This window comes from Tamandua tetradactyla, chromosome 2 (genome assembly GCF_023851605.1).
Source record: "Tamandua tetradactyla isolate mTamTet1 chromosome 2, mTamTet1.pri, whole genome shotgun sequence".
NCBI lineage: Eukaryota > Metazoa > Chordata > Mammalia > Pilosa > Myrmecophagidae > Tamandua > Tamandua tetradactyla.
In genome coordinates this window covers 13,717,834-13,740,897 of record NC_135328.1, presented here as the reverse complement: position 1 = coordinate 13,740,897, position 23,064 = coordinate 13,717,834, and the positions used below count along the sequence as shown (strand labels likewise).

Here is a 23,064-nt window from a genome sequence, read left to right as displayed (position 1 = left end):
AGGGGATGACCCAGCCCTGTGAAGGAAGAAAGGATGGATGCATGGGTGGATAGTTGGATGGATGGGTAAGGGGGTGGCTGGATGGATGAATGGATGGATGATGGGTAGATGGACGGATAAAAGATCGGTGGATCAGTATGGGGGTGGGATAGATAGATGGATAGATGGAGGGGTGGATGAGTGAATAAGTGGATGAATAGATGAGTAAATTAATGGAAGAGTATGTTGTTGGAAAGTGGATAAGGGGACGAATGGATGGATGGATGGATGGATAGTGAATAGATGAACAGTTAGATGGGTGTATGGATAGTTGAGTGTATGGATGGCTGAGCATGTTGTTGGATGGAGGATGAATGGATGGATGGAGAGATGAGTGGATGGGTAGATGGGTGGGTGGATAGATAGTTAAATGAATGGATGAATATGCTATTAGATGGAGGATGGATGAATGGATTAGTGGATAGGTGGATGGGTAGATGGTGGGTGGATAGATAAGTAGATGGATGGATGACAGGTAGATGGACGGAAGAGTATAAGGATGGATGAAGGATGAATGGGTGAATATGGAGTATGGAAGATGCTTGACAGATGACTAGACTGGAACATAGGTAAATTGATGGTATGAATGAATGGGGTGGATAAATGGGTGAGTGGATGCATGGATGGATGGATGGGTGGCATGGATGAAGATGGCAATATACCTTTGCCAATTTAAACTGAATTAAAGACACCCAAGGCCTCAGCTCTTGCCCTCTGGCTCTCCTGCCACCCCCATTCGCACTCTGCTCCAGCCACACTACACCCCTCACCAAAAGGCCAAGTTCATACAGCAGCAAGACTTTGGGGCATTCTGTTCCCTCTGCTTGGAGTCCTGTCCCACCCCCACTCCCACTCCTTGCTCATCATCCAGACCTCAGCTCAGACAGTACTACCTCTGTGAAAGATTTTCTTAATCCCCAAGCCAGATCAGTGGCCCTCCCCCATGCCTACTCTTAGAATATTAGGCTGAACCATGTGAAATGGATACTATTTGATCTTTTTTGGCCCACAAAAGCACAATTTCACATGGTTCAACCTAAGAGATCTAGCACATGCTCCAGGGATTGTCCATGCCCACTGGGTTGTAGGGCTTGGTAGGCAGGGGCCTATCCAACCTTTTATTTCTGGTCTCTGGCACTGTGATTAACTGGACTTGCTAGGTCCCACCATTCACTACTCAATAAATAAATAAATAAACAAATAGATGGCTCTCAGTTCCTTCCCCAACCCCCTCACAGCTCTGTGTTCCTCTAGTAGGAAGAAGAGTGGCTGAAGTTCAGGGGAAAAGTAATATTCCAGCCTGGAACTTCTGCAAAGGAAGCATGAAGGGCCCCAGGGAAGGAGCAGGAACTTCAGCTTCTCCAGAACAGTAGGACCTCTGTTTCCCTCAATGCTTGACCCCAGTCCCTTCCCCTGGAGTCAGGCAGTAGTCATCACAACCTCCTCCCCTGGCTGTCAACAACCGAGGTCCCCCAGGTGAGGGACTCTTAAAATATTGTGCTGGTCCACCTTTTCAGGAGGTGGAGAGGCCTTGAGCAGAGAATCAGCTGGCAAGGGAGGTTGAGGTCACCTGTCATTGAAGACTATGCAAAGGGATGAACCTCGTGATGGCAGGTGTCTCTGCTGCTAGAAGTAAAGATGAGGCTAGTTAGAGACAGCATCAGGGATGATGCCAGCAGCCTCAGGAAGCCTCTACCTGGGCCCTAGCAAGGGAACCATGGAGCCGGTGTGGAGTCATGGGTGACATGGAATCGGACGTGCCAGAGGGCACTCATAGCCAGCACCACCCATCGACGGCTGAATGCCAGCACGTCCACTAGCAGCTTTCCCACTGTAAAACCATCGCGTCCATGGCGCACTTTCAGGCCTTCCTACTGACTCCCAGGGAAGTTCCCGAGGCAGAGCCCCTCCTTCCCAAAATACCTGGAGAGTATCTCCAAATTCCCAGGGCCGGCAGAGGGGCACAGGCAGGGGGACTGAGTCAAGAGCTCTCAAGGCACGGATGCTGCCAGTTGTGCAGAAGACACAACGTGTGTGTTCCCATCACTTCAGTGAGACCAAATGAGGAGATGGCATTGCACCGACAGGTTCTGAGCTGCGGCCCCCAGACACACCAGGCCTCGGCACGTGGCTCTGGCAACTTCCTTCAGTCCTCGGCTCCATGCTCCTCCATTATAGAGTGAACTGACTCTTGGCACCTCCTTCCCAGGGTTAAAGCAGGAAGTGCCTGGGGAGCCAGGGGCTGGGCCCAACAAAGGTGCTCAGAACCGATCCGTTTTTCCACCTATCACCGCATCGTCACCATCACAACACAGGTCCTGCCCTCAAGGAGTTTCAAGGTACCTGGCAAAGGTAACTCAACATATACACCAGGAAAGGAGAGCAGAATGAACTTTAGAAAGGACCAGAATCTTAACCCATGGCACAGATGAGGAAACTGAGTCCAAGGGAGGCTACAGAGATGCCCTCACCTCCCCCTGGGTCAGTGCCACCCTTCAGCCCAGGCCAGCACCCCACACCCAACACCAGAGCAGAACCATGCGATGGGCTGTCCACACCCCACCCTCCAGGGGTCCCGAATGAGGGGAGCCCCTCCAAGAGAAAGGACAAGCTCCTGCAGGCCACGAGCAGAAGAGGCAAAGGGCCTTGACCTCGGAGAGCCCCTTGGAGATCTAAGTGGCAGGTAGTGTGCAAAGGGCACTGGGCTAGGACTGGCCCATAGCAGCTTGACCTATGTGCCCCCCTGAATTCCATCAAGTGCCCCCATGCCCTCAAAGCCCAGGGTGGCCCAGGAGAGAAACCCTCCAGGGCAGGGGGTCCTGAGCGCAGTCCCAGGAGTCTGCCCTGAGTCCAGACACCTGGCTCTGGTTTCTCCGCCCCAAACTACTCCAGGACTTGAGGTGAGCTGTTTCCTGGCCTCAATTTCTCCACCTGTAAAATGAGTGGATAAAAATTGCCAAGGGCAATTTCCATTCTGAAAATCTGTGCGTCCCTGTTTATAAGACACGGTGTCCATCAACAAGTGATATGCGTATGACCTACCCAGCCTTCTGTTTTGTTCTGTTTTATTTTTATTGAGGACCACAGACTTTTTAAACTGATAAGGCCATCCCAACCAAAGCCAGCTGCCTGTCAGCTGGGAAGACACCCAGGCCCGGGCCAGCACCCCGCATGCACTTTGTTCTGTCTCTGCCCTCTATTACCTGCATACCTTTCTGCCTTCCATCCACCCCCCTGTTTGGACAAGGCGGGTGCATGACTCAAAAGATGCAAGAGAGAACTGGATGCCTGGGTACCCAGTTGCCACCTAGAGACAACCACAAGCCTGGTTTTTGTGCATCCCATCACATAGCCCGTGGCTGGACAAGTCTAGATTTGTGTGTCTCTTCTTTTAATAGAGATGGATTTATACTATCAGGAATCTTCTGTATGTGATTCCAAATCTATCTTGGAGATTGCTCCATTTTAGTAAGTGTAAAGCTTCCTCTTTCTTTCACCCGCGGTATTCAATTCTACAGATGCTCCAAAATTTATCTAAAAAGCTTCCTCTTAATGGACTCTTGGTCGTCTTGATCTTCTGTGCTCCCAGAGGCTGTTGCACAATTGCCTTGGATGTAGGTCTCTGCACACGTGTGAGTGGGTCCACAGGACACATTCCCAGAAGAATTCCCTGCACATGCTTTATAGTGTCCTGACAGACCCGGGAGAACCCCTTCCAGTGCCCTTTCCCCAGCAGCACCGGGTTGAAGGGCTTGTCCTTTGCCCGCCTGGCGAGGTGAGAAATGGTGTCCCCAGGGGCTTCACCTGCAATCTCTCCTGGTGAGAGTCAGTATCCTTCCTCAGGTTTAAAAGTTATCTGTATTTTTTCTCCCGAGAACTATTCCTGTCCTTTTTCCCTTATTTTGTTTGGTTGCTGACATTTTTCATTGACTTGCAGGAGCCCGTGAATATTACAAGTGGGTCAGTCCCTTTATATTTTGCAGATCCTTTTATTATGGTGATTTGTTGGTCTTTGTGTTTTGTTTTGACCAGACAAAAAGTCTTGACTTTTATAGAGTCAAATGTTGTCTTTTATTACTTCTGGGGTTTGGGTCATACTAAAAAAGACCTTCTCATTCCGAGATTATAAAACCCAGGCTCCCATGTTTTCTTCTAGTAGTTTTATAGTTTCGTTTTTAAAGTTCAAATCCTTGGTCCATCTGCAATGCATTCCACATTTCAGGGCAAGCACAAGGCAGGGGGTCAACTTTGTTTTCCCAGATGGTCTCTTTGTCATTGCAGTCTTGTTCAATGACTAAGCCATCCTGTCCCAGCTGATGCAGAACGCTGCCTTTACAAACACTAAATTCCTAGGTGTGTCATCTTTTAAAAGCCAGGGAGCAACTGCTAGGCACCCATCCAGCCAGTTGCCCCCAAGGAGGGGTTTCTGCTCTCCCCAGCCTCCAAGGTGTCTTTCCTTTCCAAGGGCCCAGGTGCAGCCCAAGGGGCACTAGAGAGCAGCAGAAGGAGCTGAAGTAATACCAGACATGAGTTTGTTTTATCAATGCAAGATTACTTATAATATTGGAAAATGGGAAACAAGCCAAATATCTAACAATAGAAGGTACTTTAAATGAATTGGGAATCTACCCATAAGATTTTTACAAGTGTGTCATAAATGCCATGAGAATGCCTCCAGGGAATCAGGAGTGAGGAAAGGAGAGCCCTGTGCTCCCCAGTGTCGGCCTCCGCCAGGGCACAGTGGCCTTGGGAACCCCAGGGGTTCCAGATCCGCCTCCGCCTACATCCCTCTCCCTTCCTCTTCTTTTGAACTCAGCCCCAGTGTGATCGCATTTGGCGATTACCAATTTTTTTTTTACTTTCTTTTTAATTCTGTTTTTGTGTTTTCCAAATGTCTATTCTGAAAATGTAGCCTTTTCCATCAAAAACAGTTATTAAAGGAGGAAAAGGAGATGGAAATGTTGAAGCAAGAGGATCAGCCCACCCCCTGCCCTCTCTCCCTGCCCCCAGCGGCCGTGGCCTCCCCGAGGGGCTCAGCTGACGCGACACTGCAGCAGTCACAACCCACCAGCACCTGGCCAGCGTCGCCCCCTCCTCTGAGGTCTGCAACGTGTTCCCTGCAGGGGGTGCTGAACACCCTCCCACAGAGTCCACTGAGCCTCCTTCACCTACAGGGCAGCTTGGGGAGGGACGTGGGGGGACACGTTGCTGGACAGCCACTTGGCCAGCAGCGCAGTCCCCAGCTGACTGACCTCTGACCTTGGCGTCCTGGCTGCTCTTCCCCACTCACGGCACTGTCATGAGAAGCAGGCAGCTGACAGAGGTGAGATGTGCTGGGTTTGGGAAAAGCCATCGACCACGGCAACTGCAGCACAGGATCCGGATTCCCAAGGCCCCATGCAGGGCACTCTGTCCGCTCCCTGGGCCAGACACAGCGTCCGAGGCGGGGGCTCTATCCCAGTCGGGGTGAAGTGACGCGCGCGTACCCTGCTTTAAACATCCCACACGCCCACGAAAACGTCTCTGAGTTTCCTGCAGAAGCTGCATTACCATTAATTTTCCAGTTACCAAGCCTAACAGGGCAGGCGTGGCACCCAGTAGGTGCACAACAAATATTGACTGGGTTCCCTCCACAGGACAGCCGAGGCTCTTCCACTGTGAACAGCTCTGAGTTGAGAATTATAAACTTCGGCACAAAATATGTGGCCCAACAAAGACTGATGAACAACAGATTCCATGCACCGATTTCCAAACCAGAGTATTTCATGAGAGTTATCGCCCTCCCATCCAACTTGGCAGCCACCCACCTCCCCAACCCATCCCCACTTTAAAGCTGTAAAAGCCAAGGCCAAGCAGGGAGTGATAAGGACGCAGGGCTACGCGAGGGCAGAGAAATTCTACCAGGAAGTTCTTTCAGCTGCACTGCTCTCTTGCATCATCCCCAGTTCTGATCTGCAGCCTCCCATCTCCAAGGAATGCTCCCATTGGAGACACTCAAAAGTCCTGGGGCAGTGAGCACTGCACCCCCAGTTAGGTGCCAGGAAGGACTTTGAAAGTGAACCATGCATGCCAAGCTGGCACAGACCGGCCTGAAAATATAGGCTTCAGAGATTGTTCAGGCGTTGGGAAAGAGAAGGTGGACAGAAAGGAGGTGGCAAAGCTGGGAGAGAAACGAACTGAGTCATCAGAGAAAAATGTGTGCCGAACATTAAGCCTGACATATCCCGGGGACCATGGCTCAGGACAACACGGATGCCAGGGTAATTCTGGGGTACAATTATGCATGGTTGCTTATTCCACAGAAGAAATCAGATCAGGAAATATTTTAGTAAGTGGCTGAAAAGAGACAAAGCTACCCCTCTTCTGAGGATTGTTTTGTTTTCTTTTGGCCAAGATATTGGCCAGGCATCAAAGTTTATGGACAAATGCTCTGAGCCCACTGCTTGCATCTGGGCTTCGATTTGGCAGTGAAGACTGTGAGGGCACAAGAGGCAGGCACAGAAGGGTCAAGTCTCAACCTGTAATTGCAGCTATCTGACGGCACTGAGTGTGAAATGGCCAGGGTCAAAGGGCAGAATGTGGGCATCCTCAGGGCATTAGGGCCAACCCTGTCACCTGCTTGGACGTCTTGGAGAACAGACACAGCACAAGGGAAGGCCTTGACTCAAAAGTGAGGAAGTAGTTGGAAGAGTGAGCAGAAGCTAATAGCATTTAAAGAATTCCCAGAATAGGTCTGGAAGCATAAAGGTTTCTGGAAATTATTAGGACCTGCAAAGATTCATCTAGAAAGATTACAGCTAAGAAGGAGCAGGATGATAGCCAGGGAAATTATCAAGATGGAGTGGGGGGGGGGGAGGCGGCAGTGGGGGAGGGGTGGTATGGGATTCTGCAAAGAGGAAGGTGCTGGAGTTGCCAAGAACCCCCTTCAAATCTCAAGTATGCTCAGATTAGCTGACTATTCATTGAGTCACCTGGGACAATCGTCATGGGAAGAAGAGAGAATACCAACCTCGGGATCATTAATGGACTAAAGAGTCAGAGGCATGTAATACGTTGGTCTCAGCCACATGCTTTGGGACAGGAGACTCCAGGAAGACAGACCCACACCTTCTTACACGCACATCTGCACACACATGCACACCCTGCTTCAAACTGCTGATTGACCTGGGGGTTCCTTGAAAGAACTGGGATGGTTGAAATTGCTCTGTGAATTCGCCAAGTTCATATTAATGTCAGATGTAGGGAAAAGCCAGTGGCACCCTGAACCCACAGATTCTAATCCAACAAGTAGCAATGGACAGGTTCCCTGGATGGACACCATGGGAAAGCATTCTTCCACCTCCCTGACCAAATTTCCTGAGGGACACTGGGCAGATCCTCAGCTTCCCCCTTCCTCCAGCAAGTCAAGGTGTGATGAGCATGGACCACCCTCCCCGGAAAACCCAGCCTTATGAATCGGGCTCCCCGGGCCTCCTAACATCTACCCACACTGCTTTGAAATCCCAGCTCAAAACACAGTAACAGTTGGGGCCAGCAAACAGCCTTATGATGTAGAGAGCACTTTCAACTCAACCCATCACTGCAAGTGCTCTGAGATGTAACAGTCCCTGTGTGTTTTTAACGCTATCTGAATTGCAACTTGTTTGACCCTCACCGCAAGCTTTGAGGTAGATACCATCACCTGTATTTCATGAAGAAACCGAGGCACAGAAAGAAAAAGATTTACCTGGGATGACGACATGAGAGTGCTGTCATAGCAACAACTCAAGGCAAGCCTAGCTTTCCAATGCCTAGTGGAGCTGAGTTGCAATACCACCCTTGGCCTGTAGATGGACCACACTTGTACATTTGGTCTCTGGCCAGACACTTGACTAAAGGACAAAAATTTGAGGATTTGGGGACCTTACAATGAGCTAGGGTTTTGCTTTACACTGTTTACTGTGAATTCTGCTTTCCAAGGTAACCTACAAAACAAGACTGGACCACATACGAAGGACAAGCCCCACTCCCTTGGTTTTGAGTACACTGAAATTTTTTAACTTTCCCTCTGGCACTTCATAAGTATTGGTAGGAGGCACACAGTAAGGGTAGGTGGGCTGGCCAGACAGTGACACTTCTGAGAAATTTGGCAAGTCCCTAGATGTACAGTTCATTTTAAGGGAAAACCAAGAGTAAACCTCTTTGGGCCTTGGCCTTGGCTGGTCTGAGGACTCTCATTGGCCTTGTGGACACATCACAGGCCTTTTGCACATAAAATAAAGGGCGGGTTCAGAAACAAGGCCTCGGAGCCCTGTCTCTGGGGGAATGGGGGGTGATTTTCTGTTCTGACTGATGGTTTAAAGATGTGGCCCTGCATGGTCCAGATTCCCTGACCCAGAAGAGGTGATGGCTAAACCCTCTTGGCTGAACTCTGAGGACCTCTGCTGGACTGCTCGCCCCCACTCAGCCCTCGGAGGGGACAGCTCTAAAGCGCCCTCACCCTTATCTTCAACAACATTTGGCTCACTGGCAGAGGGTCCCATGTCTCTCTACTCCGCCTGTCAGTGATATTAAACAGGCAGGGCCTACCTGGCTACCCGCCCCCATCGCTCCTTGCTGTCCGCTAAATGGAAAACATGACTCAGAGCAGGGCTGCTGGCCCCTAAACAAACACCCCATCTGCCGCTGAGCACAGGGCTCTGACCTAATCCTAAAGATTCCGTCTGAGATGGTACGGAAGAGAACACTGCGGAGCCCAGGACTTGGGGGGCTTTGGAGAGTGGCCGCCGAACGACGGGAGCCAAAGGCACGGCTACCCCTGAAACGCAGGCTCCAGCGCTCCACCACCCTCCGGGGCCAGAGAGACTGAGGGAGAGGAGGGAGGAGAGAGGGCAAACAAAGCGGCGTCTGGCCAACTCCTCCTCTACTCTCAGCCCCCACTGACAGCGTGAAGACCCCTCAATAAAGGAGAAAAAGTGGCTGTGGCTTGGGTGGGACCAGCACCCCTCTTGGCCTTGGTAGCACAAACTTAGTGAGAGCCTGTCCTCCCAGCACTGGGTATGCTCCCAAGGGGCTGGATAAAATCCAATTTCCATAAATCACATACACTATTTTAAAGACCCCAACTCGACTGTGTCCTAGGCTACTGTTCTGTGGGCCTCCATTATCTCATCTGTAAAATGGGGGTGACACCTCTTACCTTGGAAAGATGCCTGAAGAGTAAAATGGTATGTGAAAGCTCTTAGGATAAGGTTAAAAGAGAAGGGGAGGGGAGGAGAGAAGAGAAGGGAGGGGAGGGGAAGAGAGAAGTGGGGAGGGGCAAGGGAGAAAGGGGAGGAGAGCGAAGAGAGGGAGAAAAGAAAACAACAGGAGAGCTGTTCTCTTTACCTCCAGAGAAAACCCTCAGGAAGGCAGTCACTGCTCATGTATTTTTTCCCTTTTAATCCGCTTCAGGTATTAGTCCTGGGGAGTGCCTGGACCCCTGAACTTCCCCCACCCTGCAGGCCCAGAGGCTCCCATGCCCCAGGCTCCCTGCACTTTTTCCAACCCTCTAGGGTGCAGACCCCTGGCCAGGGAGCAGGAAGGACAGCAGCTCCCTCTTAGGACCCCCACCCCCCACATACCCCTCGGCCCCACTGACCAATCTCTTGGAGAGAAGCCCCTCCCCAGCGCCTGTGACTCTGGCTCCCAGGCCAGGCAGCTGTTTGTAATCGAAGGGGACCTGGCCCCGGGGAAGGGCGGAGAGAGCTGTCCACATTTGGGGGGGAAGGCCTGGAGCTGCAGGGCAAGTGAGGACAGGCTGATCCCTGGAGCCCAAAAACCCAACTCAGGCCCAGCTTGCACCGCCTCTATCTCGCTCCTCCTCCCCTACGGAAGGTTCTAGAGAGCAGCATTGAAGAGATAGGGGAGAGCATGAAAGGGAAGAAAAGGCTGCTTCCACCTTGCCCCTGGTGGGCCAAGAAGCTTCAAGAAGGTCTCAGCTTCCATTCTTACTGTGGCATAACAGCTGGAAGTGGCTTTGACATCCAGATACCACTCCCTGCCACCCAGGCACGGCCTGCCCTAAAGAGGCTGAGCTTCCCATCGCTGGAGGCTTTGGCAGGTGACATCAGCAGAGCCTGCCCTGGACAGGAAGAACTCTCGGTGACAAGACCTACAAATCTGAGAAAGGCCTTGGCGGTTGGAGACCCACCTCACTGAAGTGGAAATTCAAGGCCCAGGAGGCTTTTTCAGCAGTCCCAGGACCCAGCCACCATGGCAGGGGACATCTCCTTGTCCACCCCTCACTGGGCAACAAAGCTATGCCAAGTCCAGGACCCTGGGATTGGGGTCCCCCTTCCCTCCTCACCAGCCTATGCCTCCGTTTCCTCATCTGCACACTGGCCCCAAGGCCAAAGGCCTGGGCAGCCGGCTTGAGAGGCCCTCATGAGAACCCCCAAGTGCCTTCTCCAGGAGTCTGGGCACAGTCCCCCACTTACCTGGGAAAGGCATGCCACCCACTGTGGGGCAGCCTCCCCTTCACACCCAGCACCCAGCAGGCACCCGCTCTGGGGTGCCACGTGGAGCCGAGATCTCAGAGGGAGGAAACCCTCCAGAAGAGGCACGAACGAAAATCACTGAGCGCTGTCGGGGCTAAGTTTTGCAAAAGCGTCCTTACCTTTTAGAGACTCAAGCTGAAATGTTTACAAGTGAAATGATGTGATGTCAGGGGCGTGCCTCGAAAGAATCGAAAGAATCAGGGGTGGAGGGGAGTGGGCTGGAGGGAAGGAGGATGGATGGTGAGGGGGTTCACTGTCTGAAATCTCTAGTAACAATGAACATAAACCGTTCCGGCCGCCCCCGTGGTAAGTACCTTCTCCTGGTGCTGTCTTCCCCACCTCCCAGCTTCCCTGCAGCCCGGTGCAGAATAAGGAAGGCTCCCCTCTGGAGCAGGGCGGGCGCTGTCCCCCCCGGCGAGGGCGGGACCATGGCGCCATCATCTCTCCAGTCTGATGGAGAAGAGGGAGAGGACGCCAGGAGAGAGCACCTGTCTCCTCTTTCCTGCCCTTTCCCTCCCCCAGCACGTGGGCCCCTTCTGCCCCCCACTTTGTGATAGAACGCAGGACCCCAAATCCAAGCAGGGTCTCTGAACCAGCAGCCCAGGCAGCATCTGGGGACGGTTGGAAACGCACTCTCCCGGGCCCCGACTGGGCTTCCAGGGCCAGAAGCGCTGGGGCGGGGCCACTGGGGGCCTCCTAAACCCCTGGGAATCCTGACACATGAGTCTGAAGACAGCTGGTCCCCACCTCAGACAGGAACCCAGGGTCTAGTCCAGGAGGAGACCCTCCAGGACCTAAGGGGTTGGTTGTTCCAAGGCCGGAGGGGTGAGGGACCCAAACCTTATCCCTTCTTTCTCGGCCCTAAAAACCTCCCCCACGGACACCTAGAGCCGGACGGGTCTCTGAGGCGACAGGCTGTGCTGCCCTGAACGTGGCCAGGGGCCGGCAGCGCCCCCGGACTCCACCTGGCAGAGGCCAGGAGCCCCCGTCCACCCCACGCGTGGTGACAGGCAATGTGTCCAGACACGGCCAAATGTCCCCTGGGACAGAAGCACCTGGGGTGAGCCTCAGGGCATAGACCTGCTTCAGGTGAAGGAGAAGGACCCTGAGGACACCTGCCTGGAGGGGCCGTCACCCCCCACATCCTGCCGGCGAGTCCCGGCCTGCCCCTCAGGGCCACCCCAGGACCCAGGACGCTTCCTCTGACCTCGGGTGTCAACCTGGGGTCTCCCCGCCGCAACCACCAACAGTTCCCTAGAGGACAATCAACCGTCAAAATCATACCATTGTCAAAGCACTCAATGCCACGCGACTGTTCACGGAAAAATGGTTAAAAGACTTTTGTCCTTCGTATACTTCACTGCAATAGAAACCACAAGTTTAAAAAGTGAAACCCTGTTCCCTGCCCTTGCATCTAAACAACGTGCTTCAGTCCGGCCCTCTCGGTGTGGATATGGTCAGATCCAGAAGAATTGAGTGTCCCCAGTGTCACTGTGTCACTTCTTTCTGTAAAATCCACCGGGGTCACGGACACAGGTGGCTCTCTCCCTTAGCACCTTTCTCCAGGAAAAGAAAGCAGAAAGTCCAGACAGAGGGAGCCGGAGCTACTGCTCAGCATTTCAGGCTGTCCTCAAGGGAAAAAGAAAAGGAAAAAGCAGAAAGGAGCAGTCAAGACACATCACAGTAAATGCAACCAGGCATGGAGCGCTGAGAAGGTCACGGTCACCCAAAAGACACTTCCCTGAAAAGGGGCCCTTGTGAACGCGGCTTCAGCATCCCAGGACCCGTCTGGCCTTGAGAGGCCAAGGAGACGCCCGGCAGAGGCTGGGGGACAAGGGCCCCACCCCTTTGTGCACCCGGTCCAACCCCCATGCCAACGGCCACCCTCCCGGCGTGAGCAGCACTTGGACACGGGGCTAGCACTGCCCCAACAATGGGCTCCATGACCAGGCGGGACAGGGTCGCCCATGCCCACTCAGCAGACTGCTGGGCCACTGGCCTCCGAAGAAGGAGCCTCAGTGTTTCTCATGATGGAACTACAACAGAGAAGACTGCTGGGCCCTCTAGTATACTTTCTCGGGTGTCAAAAACGAAGAAGGAAAAATCAAGGCATGAGGCCACCACGCTCCTCCCCACCATTTGGGGTCGCAGATCTCGTGCTAAGACTCAATGCCTCTGGCCTCTGTGCCATATCCTGGAGCAGACGGAGCCACTGCTCATGCCCCCACTTGGCCTGGGTGCGCCCTCAGGAATGGGCTCGAGGCGCCTACATCAGGATAAAAGGTTGTAAGAAGCCTTACTTACAGCCTCACTCCCGGGAAAACACCTGTGCTCAGCTCAGGTGCTGCACAGAAGCCCCCGCAGGGCAGGTGCGGCTCACCTGCTGCTCACCTGGGCACCCTGCACTCCAGGCCCAGGTCTGACTTGATTAGAGGTCCATCAAGACTGGGCACACAAAACCACCGTCACTTGAGATTTCCTTAGATACCGGCCTCTCTGGGCTCCCAGCTCACCCTTCTCAGGGAGCCAGGCTCTCTCCTCCCTGCACGTCCCCTACGGTGAGTCCACAGGCAGGCGGAGTGGACGGCAGCCACTTCCTACTCTCCACTTAGGTTAAAATGCTCACTCTTCCTTCTCCTTGTGACATCACTAGTTTTCCAAATTGCAAGGTCAGAGATTCTTTCATTTAAATCACTCCCGCTCCACACAGCCATTTCAGCGTCAGGTTCCTACTGCCAAGCTGCTGGCCAGAAAGGAAGAGACAGATAGAACGGGTTTCCCCGAAAGAACGCAAGTCTAGGGGATGGGAAATAAAGGCGCCCACCATTCCACGGGGCGGGGCATCTGGGCGAGTGGGCGGGGCCCTAGCCTGGAGCGCCGCATAATGAAATTTTGAGAAAAGTGGGTCAGACTGCGGTTCCGCTTCTTAGGTCTGAGTCACCAAAGGGTGGTGTCATTTGCTGTTTATATGGGATTGGTGCTCAGACTGGACACGATCAGGAAAACTACAGCCAGACAAGACTGGGGCCTCGGACCATCGGACATGGGTGACCCAAAGTGACCCCCTTGCCTACACTGGCCATCCCAGCTGCAGGCACGCGGTCTATAGCCTCTGCCCCGGGGGCACCGGAAGCAGCTGTGCCCACCCCTGGAATGGAGCCTTCAGAGACCGCCGCCTCCCCAAACTGCCCACCCAACCGCAGGGAGCCAGACACCAGAGTCCTCGAGGAGGGACGTGGGCAGGTCTTGGGTCGTCTCTGCACCCCAGTTACTTCTTGAAAAGGGAGGATGGCAAGCAGAGTCAAGGGTAGGGCCCCGCGGATCCCGGGTGGTGAGTGACCTGAGAAACCCACGGGCAGGCTGTGTGATCTCCTCTCACTCAGTTGACCCTGCGAGGGTGCTGCCGCCAGGACCGCTACAGGTTGCAGGTGAGACAGGGAGGAATGCATGGTGGCATGAGGACAGCCAGAGCCATAACAGAGCTTGCCCTGCACTTTGGACGTGTGATACATTGAAACCACGCAATAACTGTCATCCCAGGGGACAAAGGAGGAAACCGAGGCATGGGTAGGGTAAACGCACAGCTGGTAAGAGGTGGAGCCAGGATCTGAACCCAAGCCATGCAGCCCCAGGCCACCTTTCCTTAACCATCATGCCGCGCCCTGGTCTCAGTGCCCCAAGCCCTGTGAGCAGCTGCAGAGGCTGCCTCCAGGGGCCAAGGCACTCCACCTTCAGGACTCGAAGGGATCCAAAAGCCGGGCCAGAAATTGTAAAATTAGCATTTGGCAAAGTGCTGACACCAGATGCGTCCATTACATGGGAGAACATAAATACAGGGGGAAGCAGAGCTATAATACAGCATCGCCTTTCTGTGAGCAAAAAAAAGACTCCAATTACCCGACTCAGCTGGAACCTGCCTGCCCTGTGTCAGGGCCCAGAGCGTCACTGCCACCCCGTGGGCTCCGCGGGTCCTGACGCCACGTTCCTCTCGTCCTCTGCCAACCAGCAAGAGATGAAATGGGCAAGGAAAAGTTGCTTTGCTGCCAGTTGTTCAAAGCCCCAGGCCCTGCCTGCAGAGGCACCTTGGAAGGGCTGTGTAAATCCAGGCACACGCATCATGGATGTGTGTGCACACTCACACAGACACATGGATGTATCACACACACTAACACAGAAACTCAAACATCACGCACACTCAGGCACACACATACACCTACAGACACACACAAATACATGGATGCATCATACACTGACACAGAAACAAACACACGCACACTCATACACTCTCACACACCCACAAATACTCATGGCACAGTTATATCACATTCAAACTGGCACATACACATGCAAAAACATACACACACATGTCACATGCACAATCATATACAACAAATACCCTCAGAAACACACACAGATAAATCAAACATACTGATACGTAAACACACAAAAGCCCCGTGCACTCATCACAGGCACATTCATTCACACACATGGGTGCACACACATCTCATGCACATGTCCCAGCACATTTACATATAAACAGGTAACACACTCACATCCAATGCTGGAACCGGCCTTAAGGCATTTTCACACACATGGCCCCTGAGACCCACACAGTGATCCCACAGTTGACCTGGGAAAGTGAACCCAATGCAGAGATGGAGAACTGAGGCTGAGGAAGATGAGGGTGTGGCCTGGAACGGGGGCCTCTGGGGCCTGACCTCACCTTCTCCCTGCCCTGTGCTCTAGCCAGTGACCCAGGCTCCTTGACAAGACGCACCTCCACCAGCACCCACAAATCGACAGACAGAGCAGGATTCCTTCCGTTCTTGGGTGCCAACACACACACACACGTGTGCATGCGCACACACACACCCTCTTCACACGGCCCAGCATCGGACACCCTCCTCCACGTATCTGGCTCAAGAAAAAGCCGCAGACACTCAGGACGCTTTGCTCCCTCTGGAATGCTGACAATTAAAGAGAACTGCACCAATACTGTGCCTTTTGCTTTTGCAAAATAACCACTCAAAACAGGAGCAATAACAGCATCCTCCACTTACAGGGGCTCACAGCATGTCAGGTGTGCACAGAGATGGCAGCATGTCCCGCCTCAGGCAGCGCTATGCTCCCCATTTTCTGAAGGGGGAAACTGAGGCACGAGGACTTGCCTCAGTCGGGCCAAATCTCCAACCCTCAGCACCTCTTAGTGGCAAGAAGCTCAGCACAGAGGACCCTCTAATGTCTGCACTGCCCCTGGGATCCTACAATCCAATCGCCAAAGTTGGCCCAAACCCCACATGGGCCCCTTCGTCTCCCCACTCCACTGCCTGCCACCCAGCACAAGTACCCAAAACCGTTCTCAGAGGACCCCCAGGCTGCAGGACCCCAGGCCCAGGCTGCAGGGTCCCCCCAGGCCCAGGCTGCTGGGTGCCGTCAGGTCTAGGTTGCAGGAAGGACCCCAGGATCCCATCCCAGCCTTCTGTTTGGCTCTGGATGGGTCTGGAAGGCTGGGTGATGGGGGAAGCAGGGGACAGAAAAGGGTTAAAGAAACTCATCCTCCCTCCCAAACCCAAGTTAGAGGGGAACACTGGAGAGAGGAAGGTTCCCTCGGCTGAGCTTCAAGGCACCTCTGCTGGCAGGACCTCCAGGAACCAATGTGAGGCTGGGGGTGCCTGCCAACTACGTTAAAGAGGGGCTTTCCAGCCGAGGGAAACACCCTCAGGGGACAGGGGCTCAGAGTTTTGAATGTTCTGCCAAGAAGGAAGGGAGAGATTAAATCCAGAGGTGGATGAGGGCAGGGGGCTTTTCTGTCATCAAGGAAGGGGAAAAGGCCAGCTGTACAGTCACCTCCTCCAGGAAGCTTCCCCGGTTCACTCCAGTGAGTGAACTCCACTTCACCCTGCCGGTTTGTTTTATAGGACACTTGGTAGTTAAACGAGCATGTCCACATCTGCTCCCACCCCCATCAGAAAGTGAGCTCTGGGACAAGGGGCTCCCCCTCCCTTACCTCAGCCTCCCCGAGGTTCTCCCAGTTGCAGATACAAAAGCCTCAGGGCCCAGGCTCTCAGAAGGAGGTGTGAGACAGCTGGCTGAAAGGAAGAGCAGCCAGGGAGAAGGGGGCCTTCCCTCTCACAGGCATTCAATTCATAGACGAGAGGAGGGAAGAGTGGGAAGAGGAGGGAAGAGACGGAAGAGAAGAGGGAAGGAAGGCCGGAAAGAAGGAAGAGAGGGAGGGAGGGGGAGGGACTTGAACACTGGTTGGCCAAATGGAGCGTCTGCTTCCCTCCTTCCCTCCCTCCTTCCCTCCGAGGGCCACTTTGGGGCTGGGCCCGCAGGCGCAGGCAGGGACTGCAGCGCTGGCCTGGGCCTTTGCCAGAAGTGCTGATAAACTGATGTGAAATGAGAAGGGAAAACTTCAGAGCAAGGGGATGGAGAACTGCCCTGCCAAGTAGGAGGAGAATCTCCTCACTCAAGGCCCAGGAACAGGGTCTCTGCCCCCCCTTCCTCGGGCTCCCTGTCAGCACCCCTCGCCTGGCAGGTCTGTGTGCTGCGGTTGTCACCAATAGGGGATGGCGACAGTTACCACACGTCCCTGTCTCCAACAACTAGGGAAGCACCAACGTCGGACTCTGCCCAGGCACCCAGGGTCTTGCCTCGAGCCCAGGGAGGAGGCAGGGCCTGGGGAGGCAGGGTCTGACAGCTAGAGGGTAGGAGGAGTGGCAGGGGCTGGGGCCAGCTGGCCGGCGGCATCCGCTGCTTGGGCAAGGGCGTGGCCATGGCAAGACTCCAGAACTATCTGCAGGGTGGAGTAAGGGAGCCGCCTCCAGCCAGCACCCGGGAAGAGCCCTGGGGTAATCATCAGAGAAGGGAGAAACCCTGACATCACTGCTGAGGGGGCGCAGACCCGACAGGACCGCAGCTCCAGCCCTCCCAGTCACTGGGTCCTGGACCAGACGGAGAGAGAGGGCTTCCTTTGGGAATGACTTGACTTCTGGACTCCTCCCACTGGCTGTTTATTGGGGGGTGGGGGGAGGATGTCTCTCCGGCCAACTTCATTGAGTCAGAGGAAATTTAACCATTTGTATTTGTCAGGTCCCACAAAACTTGGCTGCCTCTTCCCACAAATTATTGCAAAAAGCAATCACGTGACTGGCGCTAGCCAATGACGTGATGAGGAGATGACCTCAATTTCCAAATATTGGGGTCATGTTTCATTTCACAGACCCCCCTTCTCGGGTATGAGGTTAAAGGGCCCCAAATGAAATCTGACTTTTCATTCCTTCACACAATTGGCCAAGGAGAAGGTAGGGAAAAAGAGTCCCGCTCAGAGAAAACCCCGCAAACATGGGGCAAAGCCCAAGATGGAGAAAAGAAAAGGCACTTGCTGGTCACTCCTCCCGCCCCCGCAGCCGGAGGAGCCACCCCCTCCGGCCTCGGCCTCGCACTGAGAATGACTCCAAGTGGGGACCCACCCTGGAAGGCAGAGACGGTTTGTCAAATCCACCCCAAAAAAGCGGCTTCTTCATGAGCTTCTACAAGTCTGCTTCAACAAAAGCAAAATGTCCAGCCCCTCAGCCACGACCCGAGCGGCGCCCACGGGCCCCCCTGCACTGTTGCCTGCAGGGCGCTGTGCCTGGAAGCTCCCTAGGAAGAGAATTCTGAGAAGGAGGAAGATGGTCCTGAAGTGGGTGGGAGGCAGGATGGGGAGAGGGACCAACACCAGAGGCCCGGGCCAGCTCACCGGCCACCAACTTGCCCCCAAAGGATCCCTCCTGAGGTCCAGGGGCTGGACCCATCAGAACAGCTGAGACCGGGTCCCCACCCCGCCCCACCACTGCTGCTCTGGCGTCTGGTCTTGCCCAACGCCTTCAACAGACCCCCGGAGAAACAGAAAGCAAATATGTCCGGGGCCACAGGCAAGTTGGTGGCAACGCACATTAAGACCCCAAGTCCCCAGAGCCCCACACCCTAACCCCCGCTAGCTCTCTTTAGCCCTTCAAGCACTAACTGGACATTCTGTACAAGGAAAGTGACTCTTCCCAAATGTCCTCAAATTACAGAGGTGCAGGGAGAAAAGGGGGAGCCCATAATGTGTCCCTTCTCACTAGGGGGCAACCAGCTGGTCCAGCTGCCTCCAGCACTGCCCACTGCCCCTTCTGTCTGCCAGCCACTTTCTGAGACCTTGGGCAACCTGCTCTGGAGCCTCCTGTCAATGGGGAGGATGGTCAGGGCACCTTCTGGGGCCCCCTGCCACAGCCAACCAACAAAGGTGATGCTTCCTCGCAGAAAGCCTTGTCAGAGGGACTTGGAAGTGCAATGACCCAGGCAGGGGCAGGCGCAGGCCCGGGGCCATGGAGACCTTCCCCGGAAGCGGGGCTCCTTGTACTGGCCGGGCCTTGGTAGATGACGTCCCACAGCAGGGAACCAGCAGGCCCACTCATGGGGGGCTCCAGGATCACCCAACTTTGACCAGGAAACTCCCAAGAAAAGCTGCCTGGGGGAGTGGGGGAGTGTCAGGAGTGTCAGGGGATGGGATGGGGAGTCCTCCGGAGGGCCCCCACTGCCACGGAACACTTAGGTGGCCAGAGAGGCCAGAACCCAGCCCAGCCCCCAGCTGCAGGGGGAGGGTGCAAGGAGGGGACGCCCAGGGCTGGGGGTTCAAGCTCTGTGGTCACTCCCCAGCGCCCCAGAGGAGGCCCCGCTGGAACAAACTCTAGGGGGCGTCCCTCCCCGGTTTTCAAGAGAGGAAGTTCTCCCGTGGGGCTGTGGGGGCCGGGCTGGGCTCCTGGGATGCGCAGCAAAGGACACAGGGGTTTCAGCACAAAAGTTTGCCCGCCTCATTTACGACCTCTGCTGCTGATCCAACCCGCAACTCTTCCTCCGACTCACGCGACAGCCCCACTGGCAGGCCCGTTTGGGGAGGGGGCAGCGGCGCGACCGCGGAGATGGGGTCGGCTGATCCACAAATGGCCTTTGGAGCCCCGGCCCGTGCATTCCAGAATCCAAGGGGGGGGCGGGGTGGGGGAGCTTGCCGGCGCGGCCGAGGCGCAGGCTCCCGGGGATGACAGCCGCGCCCGGGCCGAGAGCCCCGGCTCCTGCCGTCCCCGCCAGGCCCCGCGTCCCCCGCGCCCCGGAACGCCCTTACCTGCGCGGCTCGGAGGCGGCGCCCACAGCAGCAGCAGCAGGAGCAGCACCAGCGGTGGGGTCAGCAGCGGGGCGCCGGGGCGCAGCGGGCTGCGCGCTTTCCAGCGGGTGTGGACGTCCATGCCGGCGGGGCGCGGGTTGGGGCGCACGGGGACGCAGAGGGGTGCAGGGGGACGCCCGGGGGGCGCGGGGCACGGCCGGAGCAGCGGACTCGGCGGCGATCGCACAACTTTAGGAAGTCATGGGGAGCTGGTCGCCGGCTCTCTCCTTTTTGGCGGGGGCTATTAGGGAAGGGGTCGGTTGGCGCGCTCGCCCTGGGGCGGGGAGGGCTCGACCTTGGCCCGCGGGGCGGCCGGGACCCCCGATCGGCTCGCCTGCCCTCGCCTCCTTCTCCTCCTCCTCCTCCAACTCCTCCTGGCCGCCGCCTCCTCGCCGCCGCCCCGCGACCCGCTGCTCGTGGGCGCCGCGCTCGAGTGAGGTCCTGCGCCAGCCGCGGGGACGAGGAGTGCGGAGCTGGCCCGGGGCGCCGTGCACTTTTTCCCCCTTTTTCCTCCCTCCCTCTCTCTTGGAAGGCACCCCGAGCGGCTGTCGATCCCCAGCGCCTGCAGCAAATCAGAGCCCGACTCTGGGCTCGGCGAGGCCGGCCCCCGCCTCCCACTGGGCGCCGCGGGGCCAGGGGGTGGGGAATGTGGCGAGTCGGGGCGAGGAAGGGGCGGCCCGGGGGCGGGAGCGGACGTGGGGCGTGTGCGGCGCCCCTGTTCTTCTGCCCTGCGCGCGGGCGGGCGAGGGGGGCTGCCTTGGAGCTGGGCGGCCCACCGGACCCCGCTCTCCAACCCCCAGGTGCCTACCCCTGGCCGAGCTCCAGGAAACAGTATGGAGGGCCTCCAAAGTTTGATCAGTTGGCCTTAAAACAAAAACGAAAACGAATTGCGAATCACCCGCCTAAGTTTCTCTCGAACATGGAGGAGTTCGGAGCTGCTCGCCTGGGTGGAGACTGAACTCTGAGGACTGCCGCATCTCGGCGCCCAAGTCTGGCGGACAGACCCACCCCTGAGGAGGCGCCTCCGCCTTCCCGCTAAGGCGAGATGGCCTGGGGTCCAAATTAGGCGTTGACTTTCCCTGAGGCCCCAAGAGGTGCTTGGACTTAGCACATCTGAGTACTGAATCCATCCCGCAAAGTTTGGGTCCCCAGCGTTCAACTCCCGGGTACCTCCTCTAAAGAAGTCCCTGTTGGGAGTTGAGGGGGGTGAGGAGGCGGGAGGCTTTCCCCTCTCTGCAGTGCTGGGAGAAGAGCTGGCAGGCCCTGCTTTCTTCCCCCTTCTGCACTTCAGGCCCTAAGGACTCTTCCTGGGAGCTCCAAGACAGCCTGTTCTGGTTGGGTGGGTGGGACCCACCAGGCTTCCCAGCCCAGGGGCCTCCAGAACAGACCTTCCTCTTCTCAGGGCTGCGGGAGTTTTTTTTTGTAAAAAGAGACAGAATCCGTGAAGGAAGATGGCTTTTGCAATCTCAGCCATCCCCAGCCCCTCTGAACAAACAATTTGCCCCGGGCTGGGCGTCCTGCTTGTTCCCGTCTCCAGTAACCTCCACACTGTGTGAAATTCCCCGAATGCACTTTAATTCACGTCATACTGGCAACCGGAGGTGTGGGGAAGGCAGGCAGCACCTCCCCTCCCAGGAAATCCCAGGTTAGGGTCGTTCTGGTGCTGGGGTTGGGTGGTGGGTCAAGAGTGCTAATTTGGTGACTGGCACAGAGCCTCTCCCAGGAAACCCAGGAAAAGAAAAGATGGGACTCCACAGAGGGGTGTTAAGATAACTTTAAGTAAAACTAAATGCAATTGCTGGGGTTTTTTTTTTGTATTTCTTTGCTATTTGAATTATTTTACAAGTATAAATCACATATGTGATCAGGATGTGCACGTGTGCATGTGTTCTGTGTGTATATATGCGTGTGTATGTGTGTTATGTGTGTTGGTTCAGCTGCAGTTACTGGCCCTTAGCAGGCATTTAGAGCTGCTGGTCTTTTACTCTTGCTCCCACCTTAATGGGAGAGAAACTCTGCCTGATGCCCCTAGGCCTCTGTCCCAGTCCCATTCAGCCACTTAGCCCCTGGAGTGTGGTCTCCCTGCCACCAACACCTCCCAGCACACACACAGCCAGAGAGCCAGCTTCTCCACTGGGTCCTCTCCCTGTCCCACCCAGACTTGAGGTCCAAATTAGGCTCTGACTTTCCATGAGGCCCCAAGAGGTGCTTGGACTTAGAAAACTCCCTCCAAACTGGAGGTGAGGGGCCCTCTCAATCCCAGGGCAATCTAAACAATTACTTGGGAAAATCTACTACTTTCGTGGTCTGGGAGAAAAACATGTCCTTAATCATCCTGATTTCAGATCGTGTCAGCCAAAACAGGAGAGCTGGAATTGGGGGCAGTGGGCCGGCCAACTGGCCAAAGCCCATTCCAGGAGCCACCAGGCTTCCCCAGGCAACCCTCTGGGCCCTCTGGAAAAGCTCAGGGATTGGGGCGCTCTGTCTTCCAGAACAATAGGGCCTTTTATCCACCCACAGCATTCTTGTGCCCTTGCACTCTGACACCCCTGGGCAGGCCCCTATCCAGCTGGGATGGGGTCTAGGCCACCTCTGATGGATGTGGCTGCTCGGCGTCCCCAGCCTGGCCACACGCCCAGCCCTGCCACTATGTCCACTCCTTAGCAAGTGCACATGAACCCCGCTCTGTGACATTCACTCCATGCAAGAGTGGAGGGCAGTGTGTGGAGGTGCCCAAGACAAAGCTGAAGACGCAGCCCATTCCCAGGAGGTCCCACACCTGGCCCAGAGTCTTCTCTCCCTTCTTCCCGTCCCAACTACTCACCTCACCTTCACTTTTCATGAATGCCGAGCCCTGGCCCAAGTCAGCAGCTCCGCCCTAACACCTGAAGGTATATGGGTGGGAGGTCATGGCTGCCAAGCAGGGTCAAGGGCAGCCTGGGAAAGCTCCTTCCCCGGCCCGGTGGTCCCAGGCCCTCATTAGCTTGTGGTCGAGTCCCTCCAACCTTTGCCTCCATCTTCACAGGGCCTCTTCTCTCCATGGCTTTCCCTCTGTGCATCGCTCCTAAAGACACTTGGATTTAGGGCCCATCTTGGGGATTCAGGTTGCCCTCATCCCAAGCTCCTTATTCTACCTGCAAAGACCTTATTTCCAAATAAGGAAGTGAGGAGGCACTCATAGGGACAGAAGTTAGGGCAGATTTTTGGGGGGGTCTCCTTTCAGCCCACCACAATCCTGGATACAGTAGTACAGGCCTCTGTATCTGGTATTACAAGTGCTCCCCACCTCTCCGAGGCTGAGAAGACACAGAGGTCCCGGACCAT

General features: G+C 55.4%; 1 protein-coding gene across 5 annotated transcripts in view; it reads right to left on the bottom strand.

Moving 5' to 3' along the window:
* COL5A1 (collagen type V alpha 1 chain) overlaps window positions 1-19,822 on the bottom strand; it is a 168,859-nt gene extending 149,037 nt beyond the window's left edge. For 2 of the 5 annotated variants that reach the window (XM_077139687.1, XM_077139695.1), the window contains exon 1: window positions 19,702-19,822. In XM_077139687.1, the coding sequence (XP_076995802.1) occupies window positions 19,702-19,822 (121 nt within the window). Of the gene's footprint in view, window positions 1-10,496; window positions 10,838-10,870; window positions 11,299-19,701 lie in introns of those variants that run through there. The other 3 variants (XM_077139680.1, XM_077139670.1, XM_077139715.1) reach the window with 3 other exon arrangements.
* Window positions 19,823-23,064: the final 3,242 nt, after the last annotated feature.